At 36.5% G+C, this 27,321-nt stretch overlaps 1 protein-coding gene across 5 annotated transcripts in view; it reads left to right on the top strand.

Moving 5' to 3' along the window:
- LOC136862817 (uncharacterized) overlaps positions 1 to 27,321 on the top strand; it is a 377,696-nt gene that overhangs the window by 205,857 nt on the left and 144,518 nt on the right. For all 5 annotated transcript variants that reach the window (XM_067139080.2, XM_067139079.2, XM_067139081.2 and 2 more), the window contains exons 9-10: positions 16,726 to 16,874; positions 20,434 to 20,513. In XM_067139080.2, coding sequence (XP_066995181.2) covers positions 16,726 to 16,874; positions 20,434 to 20,513 — 229 coding nt within the window. The remainder of the gene's footprint in view (positions 1 to 16,725; positions 16,875 to 20,433; positions 20,514 to 27,321) is intronic.

Here is a 27,321-nt window from a genome sequence, read left to right as displayed (position 1 = left end):
AGTTAATTACACACAACTGCAACTTAGTGTTAGATAAAATCTTGATGTATTTATTCGATCTGAATTGAGTCCTAATATAAAAGTTCAACTTCCTTTTTTACTGAAGTTCCGCTCAAGAAAGCATACAGGCTGATCATAATAACACAAGACCAGCGCGGTTACTCTTTCCATTTTAACATCTTTTGAAACAAAGCCCGGTATTCGGTTGGTGAACTTTCAAGAGAAGTTCTTTCTCATGAATCACAATTTAATGGAACAATAGCTTTCAGTAAAAAAAGGAAGTTGAACTTTTCCTTCAAGACTCAATTCAGATCGAATAAACACATCAACTTATATATCTCATGTTTTGTCCTGCATTGGCATCAACTCAACTACGGTTAGGTTGAATGGAGAATCCCACCTTCCAATACTTATTATGTTACATAAATACATAGACTAGCAATAAGAATACAAATTAATATTGGAAGGTGGGATTCTCCATTCAACCTAACCGTAGTTGAGTTGATGCCAATGCAGGACAAAACATGAGATATATAAGTTGATGTGTTTATTCGATCTGAATTGAGTCTTGAAGGAAAAGTTCAACTTCCTTTTTTTACTGAAAGCTATTGTTCCATTAAATTGTGATTCATGAGAAAGAACTTCTCTTGAAAGTTCACCAACCGAATACCGGGCTTTGTTTCAAAAGATGTTAAAATGGAAAGAGTAACCGCGCTGGTCTTGTGTTATTATGATCAGCCTGTATGCTTTCTTGAGCGGAACTTCAGTAAAAAAGGAAGTTGATCTTTTATATTAGGACTCAATTCAGATCGAATAAATACATCAAGATTTTATCTAACACTAAGTTGCAGTTGTGTGTTATGTTACATAAATACATAGACTAGCAATAAGAATACAAATTAATATTGGAAGGTGGGATTCTCCATTCAGCCTAACCGTAGTTAAACACATCATGGTTTTAACTGACACTAAGTTGCAGTTATGTGTAATTAACTAATTACCATTGTATTTTCATGCATAAAGTTTTTACAAATGAGGGACATATTGTCATAATGGTATTTGTGGCCAATTTTATACATTTTAATACAAGTTTCATACATAACAAAAGTGACAACGCTTAATGTTCTAATTGGCACATGCACAGAACAAGTCATTAGGATTACCCAGTGTCTTTTAATGTGTATTAATTTTCTATTTTTGTCCTTGAACCGTGGCTGAAGATGTCTCTATGAGGACAAAACATGTTCAAATAAGATGATGTTATCTATATATGAAATGAAATGAAATTTTGAGGATACATTTACATTACAATGTATGCGCTCGCTAAAGGAGGATTTTTGGATATTCCATTGTTAAGGGGGTGAAAAGGGGGGTGAATTTTTAAAATGAGTGTATCTATATCTCAAACCTTTAAAAGTTTTCAGATGTAAAAATTGGAATTTAGACTCTCCTTTAAAAATAAAGAAACACATGATTTTTAGTTTTTGAAAAATCCAACTAGGAGGGGTGGAAAAGTGTGAAAACGAGGTTGAATGCATTTAATGAGGATACTCATATCTCAGAAACTGAAGATAAAACAGATCTGAAAATTGATATTTGGAATCTCCTTTAAAAATAAAAAACACGTATTTTTGGTTTTTGGAAAATACAATCAATTGGGGTTAAACAGGAGTGACAAATGGGGTGAATTTTTAGACATTTTTAAAATGAGTGTATCTGTATCTCAAAACTTTAAAAGTTTGCAGATGTGAAAATTGCTATTTAGAATCTCCTTTTAAAATAAAGAAACATATATTTATTTTGTTTTTGGAAAATCCCACCAGGAGGGGTGAAAAAGAGTTTGAATGTCTTTAACAAGGATACTTATATCTCAGAAACTGAAGATATTACAGACCTGAAAATTTGTATTTGGAATCTCCTTTAAAAATAAAGAAACACATATTTTTTGGTGTTTGGAAAATCCAGTTAATGGGGGTTAAACAGGAGTGACAAATGGGGTGAATTTTTAGAAAGACTATATCTACAGTATATCTCAGAAACTTAAAATGTTACAGACGTAGAAGTTGGTATTTGGAATCTCCTGTAAAAGTAAAGAAACATTGGTCATCTGTTTTTGGAAACTCCACTTAAGGGGGAACTAAAGAGGTGGTGGAATTTTAAAATGAGCATATCTACAGTGTATCTCAAAACTTAACATGTTACAGAAGTAAAAAAAAAAGGACTTTTAGTCTCTATTAAAAATAAAGAAACATGCATTTTTTTTGTTTTTGGAAAAACCACTTGGGTGGAGGGTAAAAATGATTGAAAATGGGGTTGAATTCTTTTTATTAGGATACTGATACCACAAAAACTGAAGATGTTACTGAAGTGAAAAGTGGTATTTGGAATCTCCTTTAAAAATAAGGAAATATGTATTTTTTGTTTTCAGAAATCAACTTAAAGGAGGGGGATTGAAAAATGGATTGAATTATTTATATAAAGATGCTATTATCTCAAAGACAAAATATGTTGCAGACATGATAATTGGTACTTGCAATCTGCTTTAAAAGCAAAGAAACATGTATTCCTTTTATTTTGGAAAATCCAATGAAGGGGGGGTGAAAGAGTGAAAGAATTGAAAAATTAATTGAATTAATTGTATGAGGATACTTACATCTAATAAAAGCTAAAGTTGTTACAGGCGTGAAAATGGTATTTGGATCTCCTTTAAAACCAAAGAAAAACGCATTTTGGGGGGGAAATCATCTTGGGGGCAGGGGTGAAGAGGGGTTTAATTCCTTTTATGTTACAGTCATGATAACTGGTGTTTAGAAGACCCTTTAGTAATAATGAAACAAGTATTTTTCCGGAAAATTCACTTAATGGGGAGGGGGGAGTGTGAAAGGAAGTGAAAGAAAGTTAATTATTTTTATGGGGATACTATATCTCAGAACTGAAGGTAACAAACGTGAACATTGATATTAGGAATCTCCTTTAAACATAAAGAAATACGCCTTCTTTGGGGGAGGGGTGTAAATCAGCTTAATGGTGGTGGGGTGAAAAAGAAGTTGAGACCAATTAATAACACTGTTGCTTGTGTGTTTGATTCTAATCATAAACTGATTATTTTTAATCTTTCCTGGGTTAGTTTTCAAAAGCCATTTTTTCCTTTGGAGAACATAAAGTTAGGCATATAAATAAAAATTTTAAAACATTTGAAATAAACAGAGCAGAGGTAATTTACCGCCAAGTAGTGGTCTTGCATTTTGCTGTGGGTTGCAGACCATCAATAATAATAATAATAATAATAATAATAATAATAATAATAATAATAATAATAATAATAATAATAATAATAATAATAATAATAATAATAATAATAATAATAATAATAATAATAATAACCTAAATTCAACTAATATCACTCACCCTTATTATTATTATTATTATTATTATTATTATTATTATTATTATTATTATTATTATTATTATTATTATTATTATTATTATTATGTTCTGTACCTTCATCAAAATGTGCGGACCGTGCTGGAAATGGGTCCTGGCTGGGTAATGACTACGAATGCAGTCCGGCTGCGGGTTCAGTACCGCCAAGGCACCCAAGCCGACACCACGCCGGATCTCCTCAAGGATTTGATCCATATTAAAAATGCTTATAGGAAAAGATGGCAAAGATTTAGGAACCCAACTGACCAGGCAGAATACCTGGACCTAGTCCAGGAAGTACGAAATCGATTGCTGGAAAGAAAGACTGAAAAATGGGAGGAACTTTGCCATAATCTCTCAGAAAACCAGTCAGATAGCAAATTTTTGTGGATTCTCTCAGAAAACGAGTCAGATAGCAAATTTTGGCGGATTATATATAAAACGTTAAGCATTCAATTTTAAAATTCAGTATAATACCGTAGCGAAGCATGGGTATCTTGCTAGTTCTAAAACAAAGGAATAAAAGAGATTTATATTGTAAAGGTGAATATTTTCCAAAAAGTACCATAACACTGTTAAGGTTGACAATAAGGGCTTAATAATTAAATTAATTTCTTGTAATAAAGCAAACAGCCAAAAAAAAAAAAAAAGAGAAGATATAGTCCACTCACTACTTCAGAAGCAAATGCTACAGGAGGTGATAAATATTTTTATTCATTTCATTCTCATTAAACTACTATAGATACATATTTCCCTTAAATTCATGTTCAATCTCACATCATGAAGGTATTATGTTGTTCACAGAGATGAAACCAAAATAGTAACAGAATAACTGACAAAATGAATTTGGCATGTGAGACATTTTACAAATTAAAACTTCAAATACCCACTGTCAAACATTTAGAATACAGTGCTATATATTTAACTAACAAGTTACCCGTGCCTCGCTATGGTATTATAATAAAATTTATAATTGAATGCTTAACGTTTTATATATAAACCGCCGAAATTTGCAATCTGACATGTTTTCTGAGAGAATCCACCAAAATTTGTGATCTGACTGGTTTTCTGAGAGATTACGGCAAAGTTCCTCCCATTTTTCAATCTTTCTTTCCAGCAATCATCTTCGTACTTCCTGGGCTAGGTCCATTTATTCCACCCGGTCAGTTGGGTCCCTAAATTTTTGCCATCCTTTCCTCCAAGCATTTTTAATATGGATCAAATCCTTAAGGAGATCCAGCGTGGAGTCGTCTTGGGTGCCTTGGCGGTACTGAACCCACGGCCGGACTGCAAGCGTAGTCATTACCTGGCCAGAACCCGTTTCCAGCGCGGTCTGCTCATTCTGACGATGGTCCAGAATATTATTATTATTATTATTATTATTATTATTATTATTATTATTATTATTATTATTATTATTATTATTATTATTACGGAGTTTTGGTGGATCAGCAGAGGTGAAAGAAGGTGCGGGCTGGAAGAGGTCTAACTACAAGTTCGAAAAATGAATTAAAATTTCAACAAAGGTTATATTTTCAAAACTTAACAGTGGTGACATAGAATTTGAAAACTTAACAAGTCAACAACAAGCCAAAATCAGGTACAAAAAGTTTACAAGAGTTAGGGGATAATTACAAGATCTGGGCTTCGAGCCCCACAATGACAATCCTTGAGCAATTAGCCCAACTTTACCAAGGTACAGAATTAAACAAAGGGGCAGAAAACCCCATCATGCCAAGGAGCACTTGCTCCTAACTACAATGTCAAGCCTCCTAGAGGCGCACAGGAATCAAATTTAGAAAAGAGCAGACCTGCTCTCAACGGCCCTTAAGGCAAACTTATAAATCAACAGGGGCAACTTGTACCCAATCTACTGGGCCTTAGTGTGCAAAACTAGGTTAATTTAAATGGCCCAAAACAAAAGGATGGAGACGATTACTTGCACTCCTACACTAAAGTTTTGTTTTAAAACCTATGTAGCGCTAGGCCGATAATACAGGGGCTAATCCCAAGCTAGGGAGGTGACCCGTATGAAAAAACTTTAACACATTAACGAAGAGAAGAAATGGTTACGAAAACGTGGTCACCTTAACTTCAAAATGAAGGGGAGCTCGAGAGGGTAAGGCACTATCTATCCCCGCTTTACAGTAAAAGAGATTTGTAGTTTTTACATAGACAGAAAGGAAATTTACATTTTAAAAAGGTGGGTTACATATTAAAATTTTCAAACCTTCCCCGAGAGTTAGACTGCTGAGCTAGCAAGAAATACAGATGTTAAAAGGCCATTACCTTGTAGAAGAACTGCTGCTTGAAGAAAGAGGTGCTTCCCGCCCCCTGCTACATATCCACACACAAGTTAGATGTTACTGAAGTGTCACCGAGACAAGAAAATCAGCAGTTTATTACCCTCATGGAAAATTCGAGACCTTTCAGGAATGAGTAGACACACCCCCTCAATTTATTGGGTCGCTAAAATTTATACATCAACATCGAAGAAGAAAGACACTATTGGTCAGAAATTACTTACAAAAATTAGTGATTGGTTAAATTCAAAACAGGCGGAAAGAAAGGATAACTGTTGCCAACCCACAAACTACAGAACAAAATTTAGTAAAAACAAAACTTAGGAATACAAAATTTCTTCAGGAGAGTACATTCCATTACACCAGAGTGTATTACCATAGTTTTTGGTAGAGACATCTGTTAGAGAATGTCCACACTTCTTGATCCATGAAAAACAAAAGCAAATCAAAAACACCCAGTGACCTCTTCTGATAACTAGTAGAGTTAGTTCAGTGGTAAAGTTCCGGGTTTCTCCAGTAGAGGAGTTTCAATTGGTGCAAGATTTGAACTTGCGTCACGTAGAGGTGTATCGGTACAATTATTATTATTATTATTATTATTATTATTATTATTATTATTATTATTATTATTATTATTATTATTATTATTATTATTATTATTATTATTATTATTATTGTGCCTTTGCTGGCAGGACCTAGTGTTTACAGTGCACTATGTCTTCTGGTATGGGCTACAGCAATTTTGTTACTTTCATTGATCTGTCTCAGCTTTATCCTTAGCTTTGACAAAATGAAAGTGACTGAGGTATGAGTAATGCTAGTAATGCCATTCCTTCTGCAGCCAGTCCCTGCTATGAATGGTGTGAAAATATTGCTCATAGGGCCAGTTGGTGCATGCATTTCAGTGGGCTTGGCAGACTGATGTGTAATAGCAACTTCTGGCTCGGTGAGGAAAGCAACGGGAAACTACCTCACTCCTCATTTCCCTAGTACGCCTCTTCAGTGATGCCTAGGCCATCTATGACAGCTGATGGCGGAACTGTTGAGGATCCAACCAGCCTTCGGGCTGAGGACTAAACATACATTATTATTATTATTATTATTATTATTATTATTATTATTATTATTATTATTATTATTATTATTATTATTATTATTATTATTATTATTATTCTGGACCCCATAGCAAGATGCAAGACCGCTACTTGGCAGAAAATTACATCTGCTGCCACTGTCATGGGACCAGCACCATTTGATATAGATGTTGATTCCCATAGGGAATCTGAAATATTTGTTCCGAATGAGTAAATTTATAATACCAATATAAATGGTCCGTTATTGGACATTATAAATTTTCAGCTAACTCATTCCTGGTTGCCAGCGTTTCGCCCTCATGTGCTAGGCTGGGCTCATCAGTTGGTACCTAGCACACCTACCAAGACGCTGGCTAGTGCATACCGGGGAGGCCACTGCGTAGGCTAATTGTAGCCACCGGCAGTGCCAATGCACTATGAGATACTTTGTCTCATTATCAAAAATTGATGCCTGCTTGGCCATCAGATGATATAGATGTTGATTCCCATAGGGAATCTGAAATATTTGTTCCGAATGAGTAAATTTATAATACCAATATAAATGGTCCGTTATTGGACATTATAAATTTTCAGCTAACTCATTCCTGGTTGCCAGCGTTTCGCCCTCATGTGCTAGGCTGGGCTCATCAGTTGGTACCTAGCACACCTACCAAGACGCTGGCTAGTGCATACAGGGGAGGCCACTGCGTAGGCTAATTGTAGCCACCGGCAGTGCCAATGCACTATGAGATACTTTGTCTCATTATCAAAAATTGATGCCTGCTTGGCCATCAGAATGGGAATCAACATCTATATCATCTGATGGCCAAGCAGGCATCAATTTTTGATAATGAGACAAAGTATCTCATAGTGCATTGGCACTGCCGGTGGCTACAATTAGCCTACGCAGTGGCCTCCCCGGTATGCACTAGCCAGCGTCTTGGTAGGTGTGCTAGGTACCAACTGATGAGCCCAGCCTAGCACATGAGGGCGAAACGCTGGCAACCAGGAATGAGTTAGCTGAAAATTTATAATGTCCAATAACGGACCATTTATATTGGTATTACCAGCACCATTGTCGCGCGTAGGCAAGTGCGCAAGATTTCTGGCAACTTGAATGATATACTTCCGTGCATTATTGACCTTATTATAGAGGGGAACAATTGCACGGTCAATTTCATTCCTATCGTTTATTTCAAATGTGTTTAAATTTGTATTTATATGCCAGGAGAATCTACTGTATTCTAACTTTATGTTCTCCGAAGGAAAAGATGCTTCTTAAAAACGAACCCAGGATAGATTAAAAATGATCAGTTTATGATCCGAATAAGTACATAATGAACAGTAAAATCAATTGGTCTCAACTCCTTTTTCACCCCACTGCCGTTAAGTTGATTTACACCTCCTCACCCAAAAAAAAACTGTTTCCGTATGTTTAAAAGAGATTCATGTCTGTTCCCTTCAGTTCTGAGATATAAGTATCCCCTTAAAAATAATTCATTTTTTTCACTTCCTTACACACTCCCCCCCCCCCCCCCTCCCTCTTTAATAGTAAAGGATCTTCTAAATACCAATTATCACCACACTAACATCTTCAGTTTTTAAGATATGTGTCCTCATAAAAGAAATTCAACACCTTTTCACCCCTGCCCCCAAAAATATTTCCCCAAAAAAGAGATCCAAATACCAATTTTCACGTCTGTAACAACTTTAGTTTTTATTATATGTAAGTATTTTCATAGACTACAATTAATTCTATTCATTTTTCAATTCTTTCACCTCCTACCCCACCCCCTTCATTGGATTTTCCGAGAATACGTGTTTCTTTAATTTTAAAGCAGATTCCAATTACCAATTTTCACGTCTGCAAAATCTTTCAGTTTTGAGATAATAGTATCCTCATTCAAATACTTACTAATTTTTCAATTCTCCCCTTAGGTGGATTTCAGAAAACAAAAAATACGGATTTCTTTATTTTTAAAGGAGATTCCAAATTCAAAATTCTAGTCTGTAACATCTTCAGCTTTTGAGATATCAGTATCCTGATTAAAAGAATTCAACCCAATTTTCAGTCACTTTTACCCCCTCCACTCAAGCGGTTTTTCAGAAAAAATTTCCTTATTTTTAATAAAGATCAAAAATACTATTTTTCACTTCGATAACATGTTAAGTTTTTGAGATATACTGTAGCAATGCTCATTTTAAAATTTCACCCCCTCTTTAGTTCCCCTTAAGTGTAGTTTCCAAAAACAGATCACCTATGTTTCTTTACTTTTACAGGAGACTCCACATACCAATTTTTACAACTGTAACATTTTACGTTTCTGAGATATACTGTGCATATAGTCTTTCTAAATATTCACCCCAGTTTGTCACTCCTGTTTAACCCCCATTAATTGGATTTTCCAAAAACCAAAAAAATGCATGTATCTTTATTTCCAAAGAAGATCCCAAATCCTCATACAAAAAATTCAACCAATTTTTTAATTCATTCACCCCCCTTAAGTGGATTTTCCAAAGACAAAAGAACACGTGTTTCTTTACTTTGAAAGGAGATTACAAATACAAATTTTCACGCCTGTAACCTTAAGTTTTTAAGATCTAAGTTTCTCCATAAAAAGAATTTTGAAGTTGATGACCTAAGTGCACACATGCCGCTTGGTAAGAGAGGATTTTTTAATATTCTGTTGCTAAGGGGGTGAAAGGGGGGGTGAATTTTAAAAATGAGGATATCTATATCTCAAAAACTTAAAAGTTTACAGACGTAAAAATTGGTATTTGGAATCTCCTTTTAAAATGAAACACATATTTTTTATTTTGGAAAATCCCATTAAGCGGGTGAAAAAAGGGGGAAAAGGGGTTGAACACCTTTTATGAGGAGACTTATATCTCAAAAACTGAAGATGTTACATACATGAAAATTGAAATTTGGAATCTCCTTTGAAAATAAAGAAACAAGTGTTTTTTTGTTTTTGGATGATCCGGTGAATAGGGGTGAAAAGGAGTGACAAACGGGGTGAATTTTAAAAAGACGATATCTGCAAATTATCTCAGACAAGTAACATATTACAGATTTGGAAACTGGTATTTGTAATTTCCTGTAAAAGTAAAGAAACATAAATATATTTTACAGAAAATCCAATTAAGGGGAGCTGAAAAAGGGGGTGAATTTTTAAAATTAGCATATCTACAGTATATCTCAAAATCTTAACATGTTGCAGACGTGAAAATTGGTATTTGGAATCTCCATTAAAAATAAGGAAGCACGTACCCTTTAGTTTTCGAAAAAAAATCATAGCTACATATTTCTTACAGATACCTGGCCAATATTTTGACTGCCCCAGAGAAAACATTTGCAGTAATATTGACACTTTGAAAACTACAATTTTTTGGGTTTTAATTATATATCATTCAAGATCATTTACTGCAGTTCTTGGATGAAAATCTATATTTATGTGTGCACAAGAAGGTTCAAATTTCTCGAATAACATGTGCTGGGCGCAGTGCTCCTTTAGATGATGGAGAAGCATGGTAAATGTAAATGAATCTTCAATAAAAAAAATCAGCATTTTTTGAATAGCTATGAGTAACCAGAAGAAAAATTTCAGTGTGTCTACTCTCAAACACAATTCTGACTGCCCTAATGGATCATGATCACTGCCTATGGTGAGAGAAACGCGCTAACCATTTAATCGCATGATTCGGATGACTTGTCGAATGCAGGAATAAGTCATCTTTAGTACAGTTTATTCTTCTGAAATTTTACTGAAATCCATCGAAATCCTTAAAAGATTCTTAAAAGGATTTTTTAAATTTTATGTCTATACATCATTCAGCTCACAGTATCTTCTTGTTCTCCTCCAGTCAAGTTCTCATACACACTGTGATGTTTATGTGCTGTATAGGTACCTGTAAGGTTATGGTGCAGTGTTAATTCAATGTAGAATTTGAATTTATTAGTTACAATTTTGCACTGAACATGATGAATCTACTTTTCATACAATAAGCAATCATTTCAAAGCAAACAGGAAGAGAAAAATTAAAACTTAAACATAAACTACCTTGACTTTGAAAGGAAAGATGATGGATTCATGAAAATGTATCAAACTAAATAACTCTCACATTTTACATTATACTGTAGTGGAATAACTCACACATATAAACACACTTTTAACATCGTATGAACAATAGTTTGATAAATTTCATTAGCACATTTTTTAAAACTAAAAACATATAAACTCCTCAAATTTGTTCAACAAATTCATCAGCAAGAAAAGGCCTGCTACCCTACCTGAATATTTTCTAACCAGTAGACTTCTTTTTCTTTGAACTGATTTGCCAAATGATGAATTCTGTTCCAGTATAGAAAATGATGATATTCTCTTTCCACCTGAGTCAAAAATATAAATGCTAATCTCAACACACATAGGGCCTTCTTTATGGTCAAAACATTAACTGGCTGGCTTGAAGTAGCATTATTTATTGGTCTTGTGCCTTACACAACATTTCTCCTTCCAAAATTTATTCTCCTCATCAACCCTCATTCAGAAATAAATGAAATACAATAATTTATTTTTACAAGTTGCTTTACGTCACACGTACACAGATAGGTCTTATGGCGATGATGGGACAGAAAAGGGCTAGGAGTGGGAAGGAAGCGGCCTTGGCCTAAATTAAGGTACAGCCTGGTGTGAAAATAGGAAACCACTGAAAACCATCTTCAAGGCTACCGACGGTGGGGTTCGAACCCACTATCTCCCGAATACTGGATACTGGCCACACTTAAGCGACTGCAGCTATCGAAATGAAAGTTAGAAACTTCATCTTGTTCCGTATTGAACTGGGATTACAGTAAAATGAAAACGTTAAAAGGTCCACCTTTTCAATACCATGAATGTTTATTGATGTGAATATATATCACATAACATCTAGAGAAGGTTGGTACTAGTTTCGATGCTCATGGCGCGTCATCATCAGCCAACAAATCAATTGAGCAAAATGCAACTTATCGAATAGCAATATATAACACATGATAACACCTACAAGATAAATGTTAAACTATGACTAGTTGAAATATAAAACACATGACAGCAAATACAAGGATTAATGTTGAAAGTTAAAACAATGAAATCAAAACAGAGAAGGTAACAATAGTTAGGGTATGATACACGTGAAAGTAGTCCAGCTTGAGGTTTGTAGAACATAAGACGTATCTATATACAACATTTAAATGCACCAACTAAGGCAAATTTTAAATGTAACATTAAAATGATGAGGGTATGGTGCGTATAACCATCTAAAACGTATGACAGCACCTATAAAGTCACTGTTAGATTATAACCAGTTGAAATGATGTGGTGTGTCTGACTGTAAAACATAACATTTTTGAGAAGGTATCCCAGTTGTTGAGTCTTGATAAACAAGAGAATAGTCCAGCTTGAAGTGCATAAATTATAAGGCCTCATATGTTATCAGTAGGAAGAATAATCTTGTTCTCTTAAGTTGCGGTAATTAACAGGCTTAATTCAGGTGGTTTTGAAGCCAACAATGTGGTCTTGTAAAGATCATAATTTGAATTAACGTCACGTTTCCCAGTTCAATATGGAAACGTGGAGACCTGACGAAAAGATTGAAAGCCAAATTAGGCGTGATATAAATGTACATAGCCAAAAGAAATATAAGGGAATGATGTTTAGCAATTTAAAAGATCCACTGCTCCCTCTTGCTCTCCCTCTGGTGTGTGAGCAATCTGCGAGGAGGGCTGTCTGTTTCATGTGATCTTATCACATCCAGACATGTCATTAGTTTGTTTAAATAGCTGTTCTGTAAGTTTTAATCCCCTATTTCCAAAGATTCTCTAAAAATGTCATCAATTTCATTTCGACCCACTTTCTCGAATAAACCACACTTCCCTTGCACTTAAAACATTTTTCGTTTTTAAACTTGAATAACTTTTTTTTCTGTATATAATATTTTCTAGGAAGAAAAGGAGAACCACTGTCTGTATCATTCATTATTTGTACTTCATAAAAGTAAATAATAATGATAAGTGTACACTACAATTTCATTCCTTGAATGTTAATGATTAAAAACACAAACCTAAATACACAACACTAAATACACCAAGTTAATATTACTGCAAGAACTGCATGATACCAAGAATGAGTGTTAAGAATGAGTGTTTTGAAGCAAAAGACTGAACAAAAATCTGAACTTCCAAACAGATACCACCATACAAGGGAGATTAAATATAAAACAACAAATATCTATTAAATTGCTTAAGAATTTATGAGGGTTGAAGGGCTGAAAACAAACAACGCCCTCTGTTAAGAGATTTATTGCCCCATGCTCTTAAACACACTATTGCAGGACAGCGACCAGCCAGCAGGCTGTCTCCTACGCCTTTTGCTATTCCGAGATTGAGCTGCAGCGCGTAAGGTCAAACGATATGCTATGTTCAAATAAAGGTTTTGTTCATAACCAGGGCGTATCGAACATTCACATTTAACAACCATGAAAGAGTACACTTCATACTATATTTGGCAAGAAAAAAAAAAGCATACATTGGCACATGTGCCTCTGCTATTCTAAGTGCTGCCCTAATTAAGCTAATGGTTGCTACTATTCCAGTACTAGTCCTCTCCCATCACAGTGTCTCCGAAAACCTGTATGTGTTAGTTCAATATTAAACCATTAGTGAAATAAAAACTAAACACTGGTGTACTAGCATCCAGCCAATACCCCTGAAATGTCTACACCAACACACACTACAAGCGATACCTGACCACCATCCATCACAAGGACTGATTTTATCAAAATGGGTATTACTATCATCGCTTATACTTCAATAGCTATCATATTGTCAAAGCCAGATGAGCTCGATGGAGAAACTGAAGTGGCAGATGGTATAAGTGGTCACAAAGCTATTTTTGCCGTACCGGTAGTTAAAGAGAAATGCAATAGAAAGGAAGTTTGTAAAAGTAGGACTATTAGGCAGTACTATATGGGGTTGACAAAATAGAGATGAGGGAGTATTTAAAATGTAATTACCAGGTGTATGCATACGTTTTTACTGGTTTTTGTGGTAAGAAAACACGTAATTTTCAAGGGAAATTCATTTTTTGTTTATTCAGAATATTGGTCATCTCCTTCTACACACTTCACCCATCTTTCAGGTAAGTTATGAATACCATGCCAGAAAAACTGCTTGTCTTTTGCAGCAAACAATTCGTCGAGCCATTTTCCAACTTCCTCGAAATTGCTGAAGTACTGATCCACAAGCGCGTGCCCCATTGATGCGATGGCACCAGGTCGGGAGAGTGCAGCGGGTGCGGAAGGATATCCCATCCAAGCGATTTCAAGGTGTCTTTAATTGGTTTTGCTGTGTGAGACGGCGCATTGTCATGTAACAAAATCACTTTGCCATGTCTTCTGGCCCCTTCTGGTCATCTTTTGATGAATGCGTGATTATAATTAAACATTTGCTGGTGATAGCGTTGTGCATTAACAGTTTTGCCAGGCTTCAAGAATTCATAATTCACAATACCGCTCTGGTCTCTTGCGGAAGCGATTTGGCCTTGGTGTTGAAGGACCGGCTTTGCCAGGTGATAGCCACAATTTTCTCAGTTTCAGGTTTTCAAAATAAACCCATTTTTCATCACCTGTTGCAATTCGGTACAGAAATGATTTTCTTTCATGGCATTGAAGCAGCATTTCACAAGTGACTTTGCAATTTTCCATTTGTTGTTCATTCAAATCATGTGGGACCCATTTACCTACAGTAGTTTACTGATCTTTCCCATTGCTCGTAAACATCTGCTGATTGTTTCTTGGGATATATTTAATGCTTATGCCAATTGCTGTTGTGTTTGAGTTGGGTCATCATCCAGAGCGTGCACTGTATTTCACATTGAAATCACCAAGTTTAAATTGTCGAAACCATGTCTCACATGTTCTAATCAAAGGAGCATGTTCACCATATGTTTCTACCAGCAAACAATGACTTTCCACTGCCTTTTCCTTTTGATTAAATAAGAAAAGCAATGCGTGCCACAAATGTTCTTTTTCAGGCACAAACGTCAACATGATCACTGAACGATACAACACAGACGCTAGTGTTTGGCAGACTCAGGCTAACAAACTGACGTATGTGTCAAATTCATACTCTGCGTACTGTTCGCTGTCACCATCTCTCAGTGAAACCAGAAAATACTTATGCATACACCCGGTCTGATCAGTGGAAAATGGTAAATAAAAATATAAACAGTCTCTGGGATGGTTTTAAAGCAATTGTTGAGGAGTGTGAAAACAGGTATGTAAAGGTGGTAAGGAATAGTAAAGACCTGTTATATTATAACAGAGATGTAAAGAGTCTAAGAAGGAGATGCAGGCTGGAAAGAAATAGAGATAGAAATGGTTGAGGAAGCAAGGAGAAATTGAAGGAACTTACTAAGAAATTAAATCTAGGGAAGAGTCAGCTAAGGAGCATGATGGCAAATATAGTTGGCATTCATACTAATTTTAGTGAAAAATGGAAGGGTATGTATAGGTATTTTAAGGCAGAAACAGGTTCCAAGAAGGACATTCCAGTAATCATTAATGAAGAAGGGGAGAGTATATGTGAGGGTTTACAGAAAGCAGAGGTATTCAGTCAGCAGTATGTAAAGATTTTTGGTTACAAGGGTAATGTCCAGGTGGAGGAGCTGACTAACACTAGCAAAGTAATGAAAATTATATATGAAAAAAAATATATTTACAATAAGATACAAAAGTTGAAAACTAGAAAAGCAGCTGGAATTGATGAGATTTCTAGGGATATACTAAAGACAATGGGTTAGGAAGTAGTACAATATCTGAAGTATTTAGCAGCAGCAGCAGCAGCAGCAGCAGCAGTAGTAGTAGCAGTAGTAGTAGTAGTAGTAGTAGTAGTAGTAGTAGTAGTAGTAGTAGTAGTAGTAGAAAAATGGATATTATTCTGCAACATCCACATTATATAATAGTATGGCTACACCACAAAAATCTTCAAAAGTTTTTTCTTTCAGAATTGGTTAACACCAATGATAATAGAAATACTGATTGACATCTTGGAAGGAAAATAGAAAGGAACTTGTAGTTCTATGTGGCTATTAATATCATGACCATAGCCATGGGACATCCAGTTTTACATGGAATCTGAACCAGAGGAACATGATTTTTCATTTTAAAAATCCCATAAGCTTTGGTCAGGTTTTGATAACTTATTTATTTTAACTTTAACTTTATTTATTTTAACCAAGATCTCTTCTAAGTATACAGATACTTATATGGTACTGATTTCTTGTATGTATTATTGTTTCTGAAATTTTTCCATTTTGGTGTCCTTCAATATTGGTGTTGCTATTGTTATTTACTGATTTACTATTTAATGAAATCATTCCATGTTTTAATTGATTGTGTTTTACTGGAGGATATTGATACCCAGACAGTGAATGTGACATTATAGTGGGTGATGTGTGAGTTTTCTTATATTGTAATTTCACTGTAAGCGAGGTCTGCAAAGCATGGTAGTGTGCCATGGTCAACCAGTGATGATCGTGTAAGTTTCTTATGATCTGCACTAATATCTTCAGCATGAGTACCATTACTAACGTATTGGGCTGACGTATTCACATGCAGACTAGCATAAGGCCTTCTTATTTTCTGAAGTAAGTATCAAAGTGTGTTCATACAAATTTTCAAAGGAGTGCTTCATGAGGAGACATTATCATTCAGCATTCAACACGCAACTTAAATGATTTTGAAAAAAAATGTTTACTTTGAGTCCAAATGCTGCGATTTGAAATCTTCAAAATATCTGCCTTCCTTTCTTGAATTTAAGGACTGTTGACTTATCATTGAAATCATTACATAAAATATCCAATTGTAAAAACCTGTTTTCAATTATTTAGGACACACTTAAGCCCATGAGTCCGTGTGGTCAGGGAGCCTTGAAGAAAGCACGTCTACTCTCTCAGCCTAGGCCACAAAGAGCATCCTTCTGTCAAGTCTCCGGTCAACAAATGGATAACACCCGAGATCCTTACACTGGGCTCAAGCGGTAAGGGCAAAACAAGTTATCACTTTCTTTCAATGGTCAGTTTCAGATTTCTTGGCTGTTTTTCTTCTAGAATTCTTCCTTACAAAGTTAAACTCTCAAACATCTGAACCATGTTAGTTTTGAAAAATCAGTAAAGGAGTTGAAAAATCATATAAAGGCTTTCTCACTGTTGTTAAGAAATAGCCTACAGATTATGTAAAGTCGGTAAATGAACCAAACATACTTGCAGAAATGAAGGAACTTTACAATGGCGAAAAATGAAAGTATCCTCCTATTCAATACATCATATATTCCGTCATTAGACGGAGTAAACAAGTTCAGACATGTTTTGGCTCGTTTGAGCCATCTTCAGTGAAAAAATTAGGGGGGTTGGAATAATTTACATAATATGAGTTGAAAAAATGCTAAAAAACATAATGAAAGCGCAAATGAAAAAACAAACAAAAGAGAGCCTAGACGGAAACAAAATAGCACAAATATACAATATTTACATCAATATGCAGAGCAAAAAACAACTTATTGCGACAAAATTCAGTGAAACAGGTGTTAATTTGAAATAATAATTGATACTAAAAACTGCGTTAACCTAAGAAACAAGGGAATGAGAAAACAAATGATGCAGATGGAAATGAATAATAGTAGCACATGGTGAGGTTGTGGACCTCATAGTTTACAAATTAATAGTTTATAAAAACGACAAAACAGTTTGAAATCGCTGTCAAAATCCTAGGAAGGAAGTCAATAACACTGGGGTATTTTTCTGATTGTAAATAGATGCTAATGACTAGTGCAACAAAGATTATCTTAGATTGCAATAATAATAATAATAATAATAATAATAATAATAATAATAATAATAATAATAATAATAATTCTGTTTTACCTACCAGTTGGCAGAGTAAACTGGAACTCTCTTGGACAGTCTGTAGTTGAGTTTTAAAAGTCTTGTTGCGTAAACATCAAATGTTTTGTACGACATGGAGCGTCGAATTGTCATCAAATCAAATCAAATCGAATTAAATGATATGAAATCAAATCAAAATCTCTTTATTTGCAAATGAGGTGTCTACCTCGATGGCAAATGGTACAAAATTTTAAATTAACAAGAGAAGAAGAAAATTTTCCTAGAATAGAATATTATACATTTACACTAACAATTTTTTTCTATTAAACACATAGCTCATCCTTAATAAAATGATATTGTTTACAAAATTCTACTTATAATATCTCCTGTACTTACAAACATAGTCAACTCATATACAGTATGTGGAATTACTTCATATAATACTATACAACTGGCATAAGATAAAAATTTACATTGCATTTATTTACTTATTTATATTTTACCCATTTTGGAACCTAAGTAGCATAATGACCTGCTGCGTCTTAACCAGAGCCCCTTTTGCCACTATATTTCAGAGTTCCTGAAGGGCCTTCTTTCTTCCCTTCAAAAATCCAACTCCCTATGTTGGGCAATGTGTGATTTATCCTGTTTGTAATTGGTATCACTGATTAGGTAATGAGTTTGCCTGGAAGGTATGCAATAGAGAAGGAAACCAAGGATTATGAGTGTGCCAGAAAAGAATGAAATAAATATTATATCATTCTAGGAGGCAAACTTCAATGTAGCATGAGTGGTAAAGTGTCATTAATTTGTCCAAGGTAAAAACAAAAGTTGATAATTGAGAGAACTCTATCACTAGGAGATATCATAGATAAATCTGAGTAATTGAGGGGGATAAATGGCTAGTTATTCAGTCTTGGCGTATGCTCTGAAATCAAGTTGATGTAGTCACTAAATCCCCAACAAACACTGTGGCTGGCTGACCATCTGCAAGTGTAACTAGAAATTCTGTCCGGCTCCATGGCTAAATGGTTAGCGTGCTTGCCTTTAGTCACAGGGGTCCCGGGTTTGATTCCAGCCAGGGTTGGGAATTTTAACCTTAATTGGTTAATTTCACTGGCACGGGGGCTGGGTGTACGTGTCGTCTTCATCATCATAATCAATCAATCAATCAATCAATCAATCAATCAATCAATCAATCAATCAATCAATCAATCAATCAATCAATCAATCAATCAATACTGATCTGCATTTAGGGCAGTCACCCAGGTGGCAGATTCCCTATCTGTTGCTTTCCTAGCCTTTTCCTAAATGATTTCAAAGAAATTGGAAATTTATTGAACGTCTCCCTTGGTAAGTTATTCCAATCCCTAACTCCCCTTCCTATAAATGAATATTTGCCCCAGTTTGTCCTCTTGAATTAAAACTTTATCTTCATATTGTGATCTTTCCTACTTTTATAAACGCCATTCAAACTTATTCGTCTACTAATGTCATTCCACGATATCTCTCCACTGACAGCTCGGAACATACCACTTATTGCAAGCTATCCACTTCATGGCCGTATCGATGAGTATAATCAACAAATTAATATAAAAAGCCACCTAATCGATACTTTATTTCTTTTGCCTTTGGCAAACTTAAAAATACATTAACAAACACAGTACATGTTTCGACCACTTAGTGGTCATCTTCAGCTGTATATAAAAAATCTTAGATGATAATATTTAAAAGCAAGCACATTGGATCTTAAAACTATATCCCATGGGAATCCAAAAACTATTGTTCTAGATGCTTTAAATGAAATGGAAGATTGGGGGGGGGGGGTTGGGGGTAAAGGAGATTTATGTGAATGATACTTAAATTACAGTATCGTTTACAATTGTGTTTCAAAAAAACTTAAATGATGAAAAACATATTTAAAATATTTAAAAGCGTTTATGGTAAAATTCTTTTTGATAATATTAGGTGGCGTGAATAAAAAGTTCATGTTTGTAATAATCTTCAGGCATATGTGAGAAAAATAATAACTTAATTAAAATTCGCGTCTGTGGTGATGTTATACACTTTGTTTTTAATAAACATACTTTAAAATATTCTAAAGTGTCTATGGTAAGGCACTTATTCAAAAACACTTGTGCTTGAATGAAAGTTTATGTCATATGCACCAGTCTTCGGGTATTTATTGTTTATATTTAATAACTTCCTTGAGTGATATTCTTGTGGTTAAAAGGCCTTAAGGGAAATAAGACTCTCTGGTGATGGTAGCAATGCAGATTAAAAAAATTAATGTGAAGCACAATTAAATTTATCCAGAGATCAATTTAATATGCAAAATAATGAGACTTCACCTAAGAACCATTCAAGCCTCCATGAATTTTTACCATACTTAATTTAGTAATAACAAAAACTCGGCCATTTAGAGGCAAAACTTCCTTCCTAAAACAAAGACCATGTTCTGCTATATCACTTTCAAAGTTAATGTACATACAGCAACATAATTTATTTCATAATATGACAATAGTTTTATGTATACTAAATGGAATCTGAGTAGGACTGCTTTTTTTTTTCTTCTAAGAGATTACTGGATTGCAGTTGTATAAGAAATTTTATTCTATTATCGTTAGCCACTGTATGTCGAAAAGAAATCCCCTCTGCCATTCAATTCAAAAGTATGATGTATGCCTTCTTTTAACATTTGTTCCTTTCATTTAGGGTCCAAAATAATGTATCAAAATCCTGGAAGCACGAACACCTGCAGCCTCGACTAGCCTGCACACTACAAGGGAGTGAAGGTATGGAGAGATTCCATTTAATTTAAACACTCTTTATTAGTTATAATTCTAGAGTTACAGTTGATAATTCCACTCCTTAAATATAGTATAAGCAAAGGGAATTATTTCCAGCTTTAGAATACTGTATAATCCCAAATACCACACACCACCATCTAAGATCCACATCCTGAATTTCTAATGACAAAATTAGTGAAATAAATAATCACATGTTTACATACAAATTTTAATAAATTTCTGCAAATGTGTTGCAAAATTACTCTTTTCAAACACTTTACAAATAATAAAAACACCACATAAATAAGAAATAAAATGAGTTTGATGTACAAATTGGTAAAAATGTAACGTCATCAGAGTGACTGTCATTAGAACTTTCATCAATGTCACCTTCCCTTGCATAGTCATCCTCACTATCATCCATAGAATTTGAAATTCATCATTTCTTGAAACTTCTCCTCACCAAGTTGTTGAAAATGACGGCCAACTCTTTATCCAATTGCATAAGATTTTCATTTCAGAACATTTCACCTGTCTGGTTGGCATTAGTGCATGGTCACAGGCAAATGCCATCCACTTCCATGTAGCTTTGAAAGTCTGGTTCACATAAACATCCAACATAGAGGTCAGCCCTCCTGCAATTATGGCAAGATTGTTTTCTCTTTTCCTTATTGTATCATTTACAGCATCTGTAGGATGCCCGCAATAGCTGTCCTGCACAAGCATGCTCTGCCTATGCAGGATGAAATAATAATTACTGTAAGTTATAATAATCTATCTGTGTATTTAGCTTTGTTGTGTAATCCTTGAGCAATTGTCCCGAATCTCAAATATTAACGGAAATTCTCAATTCTGTCTGCACGTAATACCTAATAACTTTTTGTAATTAGAATACATCTGAACGTAGTTTAAAATTATTGTAGGTAGTTATTTTTTAGAAATTTGGCTCTTCCTGGAAACCTATTATTATAAATAGTATAGAAAAAGATAGAATACAGTTTAGAATTGTAGCATAACTCATCTTATTAGACAGTATCTTTTCTCTTTGCAAATAATAATAATAAGAAGAAGAAGACTGAGGAGAAGAAGAAGAAGAATATAGTAGGTTCGAACCCCACTATCGGCAGCCCTGAAAATGGTTTTCCGTGGTTTCCCATTTTCACACCAGGCAAATGCCGGGGCTGTACCTTAATTAAGGCCATGGCCGCTTCCTTCCCACTCCTAGCCCTTCTCGGTCCCACTGTCGCCATAAGACCTATCTGTGTCAGTGCGACGTAAAGCCACTAGCAAAATAATAAATAATAATAATAATAGGTCCATAACTATGCATGTTTAGTGTATTTGTACATTTCTATAGTTAACCTCTAATTCCTAGTACTTTATAATCAGGATACATTTAACTAGCATAATTGTAGTGCAGTTATTCTAACAGTTTGTTTCCTGATTGCATTATCGTCATGAAATCTTTGTGTAGTATACATTATTTCCTTCGTCTGATATATAGACCTTTTTCTATTCATAAAAAACACTATTTTACTTCTGTTGATATTTCCATATTATTTCACATTTCTTAGAAGAGATAAAAGAATGGCTGAGAGAAGCAGGTTAAGGACTGTGGGTGTAAGTGGAAACTAAGGAGGATAAGGGAAGAGATAGCGAGTTTGAGGGAGATAATTAGACTTGTAACGGAGGAGAGCAATGAAGATAGATCTCTCTCAATCAGTGAACAGGGTACAGTAGGTAGGCGAGAGGGAGGGGAAGGAAGGGTAGATGTTGTGGAAGACTGCTCGGTTAATGTTTTAAGGTTAAGGAAGACGATGGTTAAGAATATTGCTCAGGGAGTAGGCCCAGGAGAGGTACCTATAGGTGAAGAATTGGTGTGAATCACAGATCAGCAGAGGCAAGATGGAGATCACGGAAGTGTTACAGAGGTGGAGTGGGGCAAGTGGAAAGGGAGTAGAGCAGAGGATAGGAAGAGGGAGGTGGAACAGTGTAGTGGGAGGGGAAAAAAGGGAAGAGGAAGTGAGTTCTGCAGGCATCAGGAAAGTTGAGGGAGAACAGGGGTAGAAGGGATCTAACGAGGGTGAGGTTGAGGTTCTGGTCATGGGTGACTCAATTCTCATGCATGTGGGGAAAGTATGTGGAGGAAAGGGAACCAAGGTGGAGTGTTATCCAGGAATTAGATTAAGGCAGATGTTGGGGAAATCAGAAGGAAGGGAACAAGGTAAAGAGGAGGTGGTGATTTTCCACATTGGTACAAATTATGTAAGGCAAGCAGGAATAGGTACTAACATAGTTGGGGATGTTTGGGATCTGGTTATGGCAGCGTGGAAGAAGATTAAGGAAGCAGAAATTGTTATCAGTGGGATATTGTGTAGGAAGGATACTGAATTGAAGGTCATTGTAATCAGACTATGGAATGGGTATGTGGGAAATTGGGAGTGCAATTTGTAGATCCCAAGGGGTGGGTAGGAGATAGAGATCTACGTTCAGATGGCCTTTATTTGAACTGCATACATATAAGTTAGGGGGTTATAGGAAGGTCCATTCAGATAAACAGGGTGGACCAGGGAGCAGTGATGACAGTATAGGAAGCATTAAGTAAAGTAAGGATGACATAAAATTGTTCATGTTAAACTGTAGACGTATTGTAAAGAAAGGAATAGATTTAAGTCATTTGATAGATATATATTCACCAGATATTGTAATAGGAATTGAATCATGGCTGAGAAGTGATATTATGGATGCCGAAACTTTCTCACGGAAATGGAGTGTTTATAATACCAATATAGTTGGTCCATTATTGGACATTATAAATTTTCCAGCTAACTTATTCCTGGTTGCCAGCATTTCGTCCCAGTGTGTAAAGTTGGGCTCATCAGTTGGTAAATAGCACACCTACCAAGATGCATGGCTAGTGCATACCATGGAGGCCACAGCGTAGGCTACTTGGAGCCACTGGCAGTGCCAATGCACTATGAGAGACTTTTTCATAAAGGAGATTCCAAGTACCAATTTTCATGCCTGTAACATCATCAGTTATCAGTTTCGAAGATATAAGTATCCTCATTTTAAAAAATTCAACTATTTTTCACTTCTTTTCACCTTAATTAAGGCCACAGCTGCTTCCTTCCAGCTCCTAGGCCTTTCCTATCCCATCATCGCCGTAAGACCTATCTGTATTGGTGCGACATAATGCCACTAGCAAAAAAATAAATTAATATACAATGCCAGTATTTACTTCCCATGGGAAACATTGTAAAACCATCTTCAGGGCTGCCGATGGTGGGATTCAAATCCACCATCTCCCGAATGCTGGCTCACAGCTACATGACCCAAATCATTTAACCAACTTACTTGGTAACTGAATTCTGAATGTACATACTGCACCCTCTCACACCTGAATCCCAGAATAGCATTTATCTTATGGGTGTTCAGTTCATCATCATCATCATTTTACAGTTGAAGATGATGATGATGGGTGTTTGGTTCATGAAAATCTAAATTTATATTCTAATAAGGTGTGTAAGTAATAGTACAGGGGGTGAATTGGGACAAGCAAAATTTACAAAGAGTAAGGGCTCGGACTGAGATGGGAGGCTCCACGATAGGATTGGGAAGATAACATGATCGAAAAAGGTAATGGAACTGTTTCCTTTTGAAATGCACAAAGGAGCCATTTATTTAATCTAATGGAAGGTCTGTTACTGCGTTGAGCTGACAAATATATTTATAAATAAGCCTGAAAATAGACATACAAAATCATAGCATCCGTCAGACCATTCTGATGGCTGGAACATCGAACAGCGACCTGTACACTATAACACAACAACCGGCATTGGTTGAACCACTGACCCATATGAGTCAAACCGATGACCATTTCGGGGGCCGTGGCAGGTAGTGCAAAGAGACCTTGAAGTCACCTCCATGTTCCCAAGATAAACTACCCCTGAGCTATTTACACATATAGACCCTGTAGTCCTATCTAAGAAATGCTATCATTAACAAGAGGGGATTCGACGGAGGGACCGTAGCCTAACCGTCCAGATGTACAAGCATGCCAGTATCAGCTCGACTGAATGAATCTCATCTTACTAATTACATCATCAGTCTGACACACGAAATCCTTGGTATGTGTCTCTAAAACCTACATGATTACGATGTTCACCAGACGCTCACAAGGCTTTATGAACCTCGGCTCCCAAGGGAAGCCTAACTTGATGGCATCTTAACAGCCTGACTCACGGCAACCATTATTATTATTATTATTATTATTATTATTATTATTATTATTATTATTATTATTATTATTGTTATTGTTATTATTATTATTATTATTATTCTGAAAGACCATGATTAATATGAAAATCCTCAGCCAGTTTCCAGTCATTTGAATGGGTCAGGAATGAATGAAGCCCCCATCTAGCAGCGAGGATAGGAATTGTGTCACCTGTCAAAGCCTTTTGCACTCCTCTGGGGCAGTGATTAATGACTGACAGATGAAATTATGTTGGAGAGTGTCAATGGAATGAAAGACGACAGGGAAAACCAGAGTACTTGGAGAAAAATCTGTTCCACCACCGATTTGTCCAGCACAAATCTCACATGAAGTGCCCGAGAATTGAACCACAGAACCCAGCGGTGAGAGGTCAGTGCACTGCCGCTGGAGCCACGGAGGCTCTTTCATCATTATTATGATTATGATTATTAGTTATACTATCACTGAGATTATTATTATTATTATTATTATTATTATTATTATTATTATTATTATTATTATTATTATTATTATTATTATTATTATTAACCCAATTTGACCTTGTTTAAACTGTAATAATTAGCATTCCACCATATTAACACTCATGCGGAGAGTTAGCTTCTACGATCACTCGGGTCGTGATACCGGTACTTCAAAATAACCATACATTCAGCCTGTCCTTGTTCGTTTGTACCATACAAGGTGCGAATCCATGCACTCTCCATAAATCAGTCTGAATTCCCATATATCCCAATTCAATTTTTCCAGTCACCCAGATACTTATATATTCCTTATTTATCTTGTAGATTTCTTATTTCTCTCATAGCTTCTTTGTCTAGTTTCACGATGTGAGGAACCTTCTCCCATTCTTACATCAAAGCAGTATTTTCCTCAATAATTATTCCTAGATGTCAAGACTGGTTCTACTCCCTCGATGACAACAGCAGGGTCTAAATATTTATCAAACTGCAAGTTATTCAATTGACCCCATGCAATACTTGACTTGTTTCTATGAGGTTAACCTCTGCGACTGACCTTATGATGTGATTTTACACTGACTGACAGAGCAAATGCAACACCAAGGAGGAGTGGTTCGAAAGGGATGAGAGTTGGGAAAAAAACAGAGTCGGCACGGAAGAATAATTGATGTTTATTTCAAACCGATATGCGGGTTACACAATGCGCACGGCATCGACTCAGTAGGATGTAGGACCACCGCGAGCGGCGATGCACGCAGAAACACGTCGAGGTACAGAGTCAATAAGAGTGCGGATGGTGTCCTGAAGGATGGTTCTCCATTCTCTGTCAACCATTTGCCACAGTTGGTCGTCCGTATGAGGCTGAAGCAGAGTTTGCAAACGGCGTCCAATGAGATCCCACACGTGTTCGATTGGTGAGAGATCCGGAGAGTACGCTGGCCACGGAAGCATCTGTACACCTCGTAGAGCCTGTTGGGAGATGCGAGCAGTGTGTGGGTGGGCATTATCCTGCTGAAACAGAGCATTGGGCAGCCCCTGAAGGTACGGGAGTGCCACCGGCCGCAGCACATGCTGCACGTAGCGGTGGGCATTTAACGTGCCTTGAATACGCACTAGAGGTGACGTGGAATCATACGCAATAGCGCCCCAAACCATGATGCCGCGTTGTCTAGCGGTAGGGCGCTCCACAGTTACTGCCGGATTTGACCTTTCTCCACGCCGACGCCACACTCGTCTGCGGTGACTATCACTGACAGAACAGAAGCGTGACTCATCGGAGAACACGAAGTTCCGCCATTCTCTCATCCAAGTCGCTCTAGCCCGGCACCATGCCAGGCGTGCACGTCTATGCTGTGGAGTCAATGGTAGTCTTCTGAGCGGACGCCGGGAGTGCAGGCCTCCTTCAACCAATCGACGGAAAATTGTTCACGTCGATATTGGAACAGCCAGGGTGTCTTGCACATGCTGAAGAATGGCGGTTGACGTGGCGTGCGGGGCTGCCACCGCTTGGCGGTGGATGCGCCGATCCTCGCGTGCTGACGTCACTCGGGCTGCGCCTGGACCTCTCGCACGTGCCACATGTCCCTGCGCCAACCATCTTCGCCACAGGCGCTGCACCGTGGACACATCCCTATGGGTATCGGCTGCGATTTGACGAAGCGACCAACCTGCCCTTCTCAGCCCGATCACCATACCCCTCGTAAAGTCGTCTGTCTGCTGGAAATGCCTCCGTTGACGGCGGCCTGGCATTCTTAGCTATACACGTGTCCTGTGGCACACGACAACACGTTCTACAATGACTGTCGGCTGAGAAATCACGGTACGAAGTGGGCCATTCGCCAACGCCGTGTCCCATTTATCGTTCACTACGTGCGCAGCACAGCGGCGCATTTCACATCATGAGCATACCTCAGTGACGTCAGTCTACCCTGCAATTGGCATAAAGTTCTGACCACTCCTTCTTGGTGTTGCATTTGCTCTGTCAGTCAGTGTATATGTCCACAATTTTTTTTACGATTGTGAACATATGAATTTTATCCCATGGTCTCAAACCACAATTTAAACAACAAATATATAT

Source organism: Anabrus simplex, chromosome 2, assembly GCF_040414725.1.
Source record: "Anabrus simplex isolate iqAnaSimp1 chromosome 2, ASM4041472v1, whole genome shotgun sequence".
NCBI classification, from domain to species: domain Eukaryota; kingdom Metazoa; phylum Arthropoda; class Insecta; order Orthoptera; family Tettigoniidae; genus Anabrus; species Anabrus simplex.
The sequence above is the reverse complement of the archived record's forward strand: the minus strand, read 5'-3'. Positions and strand labels throughout refer to the sequence as shown.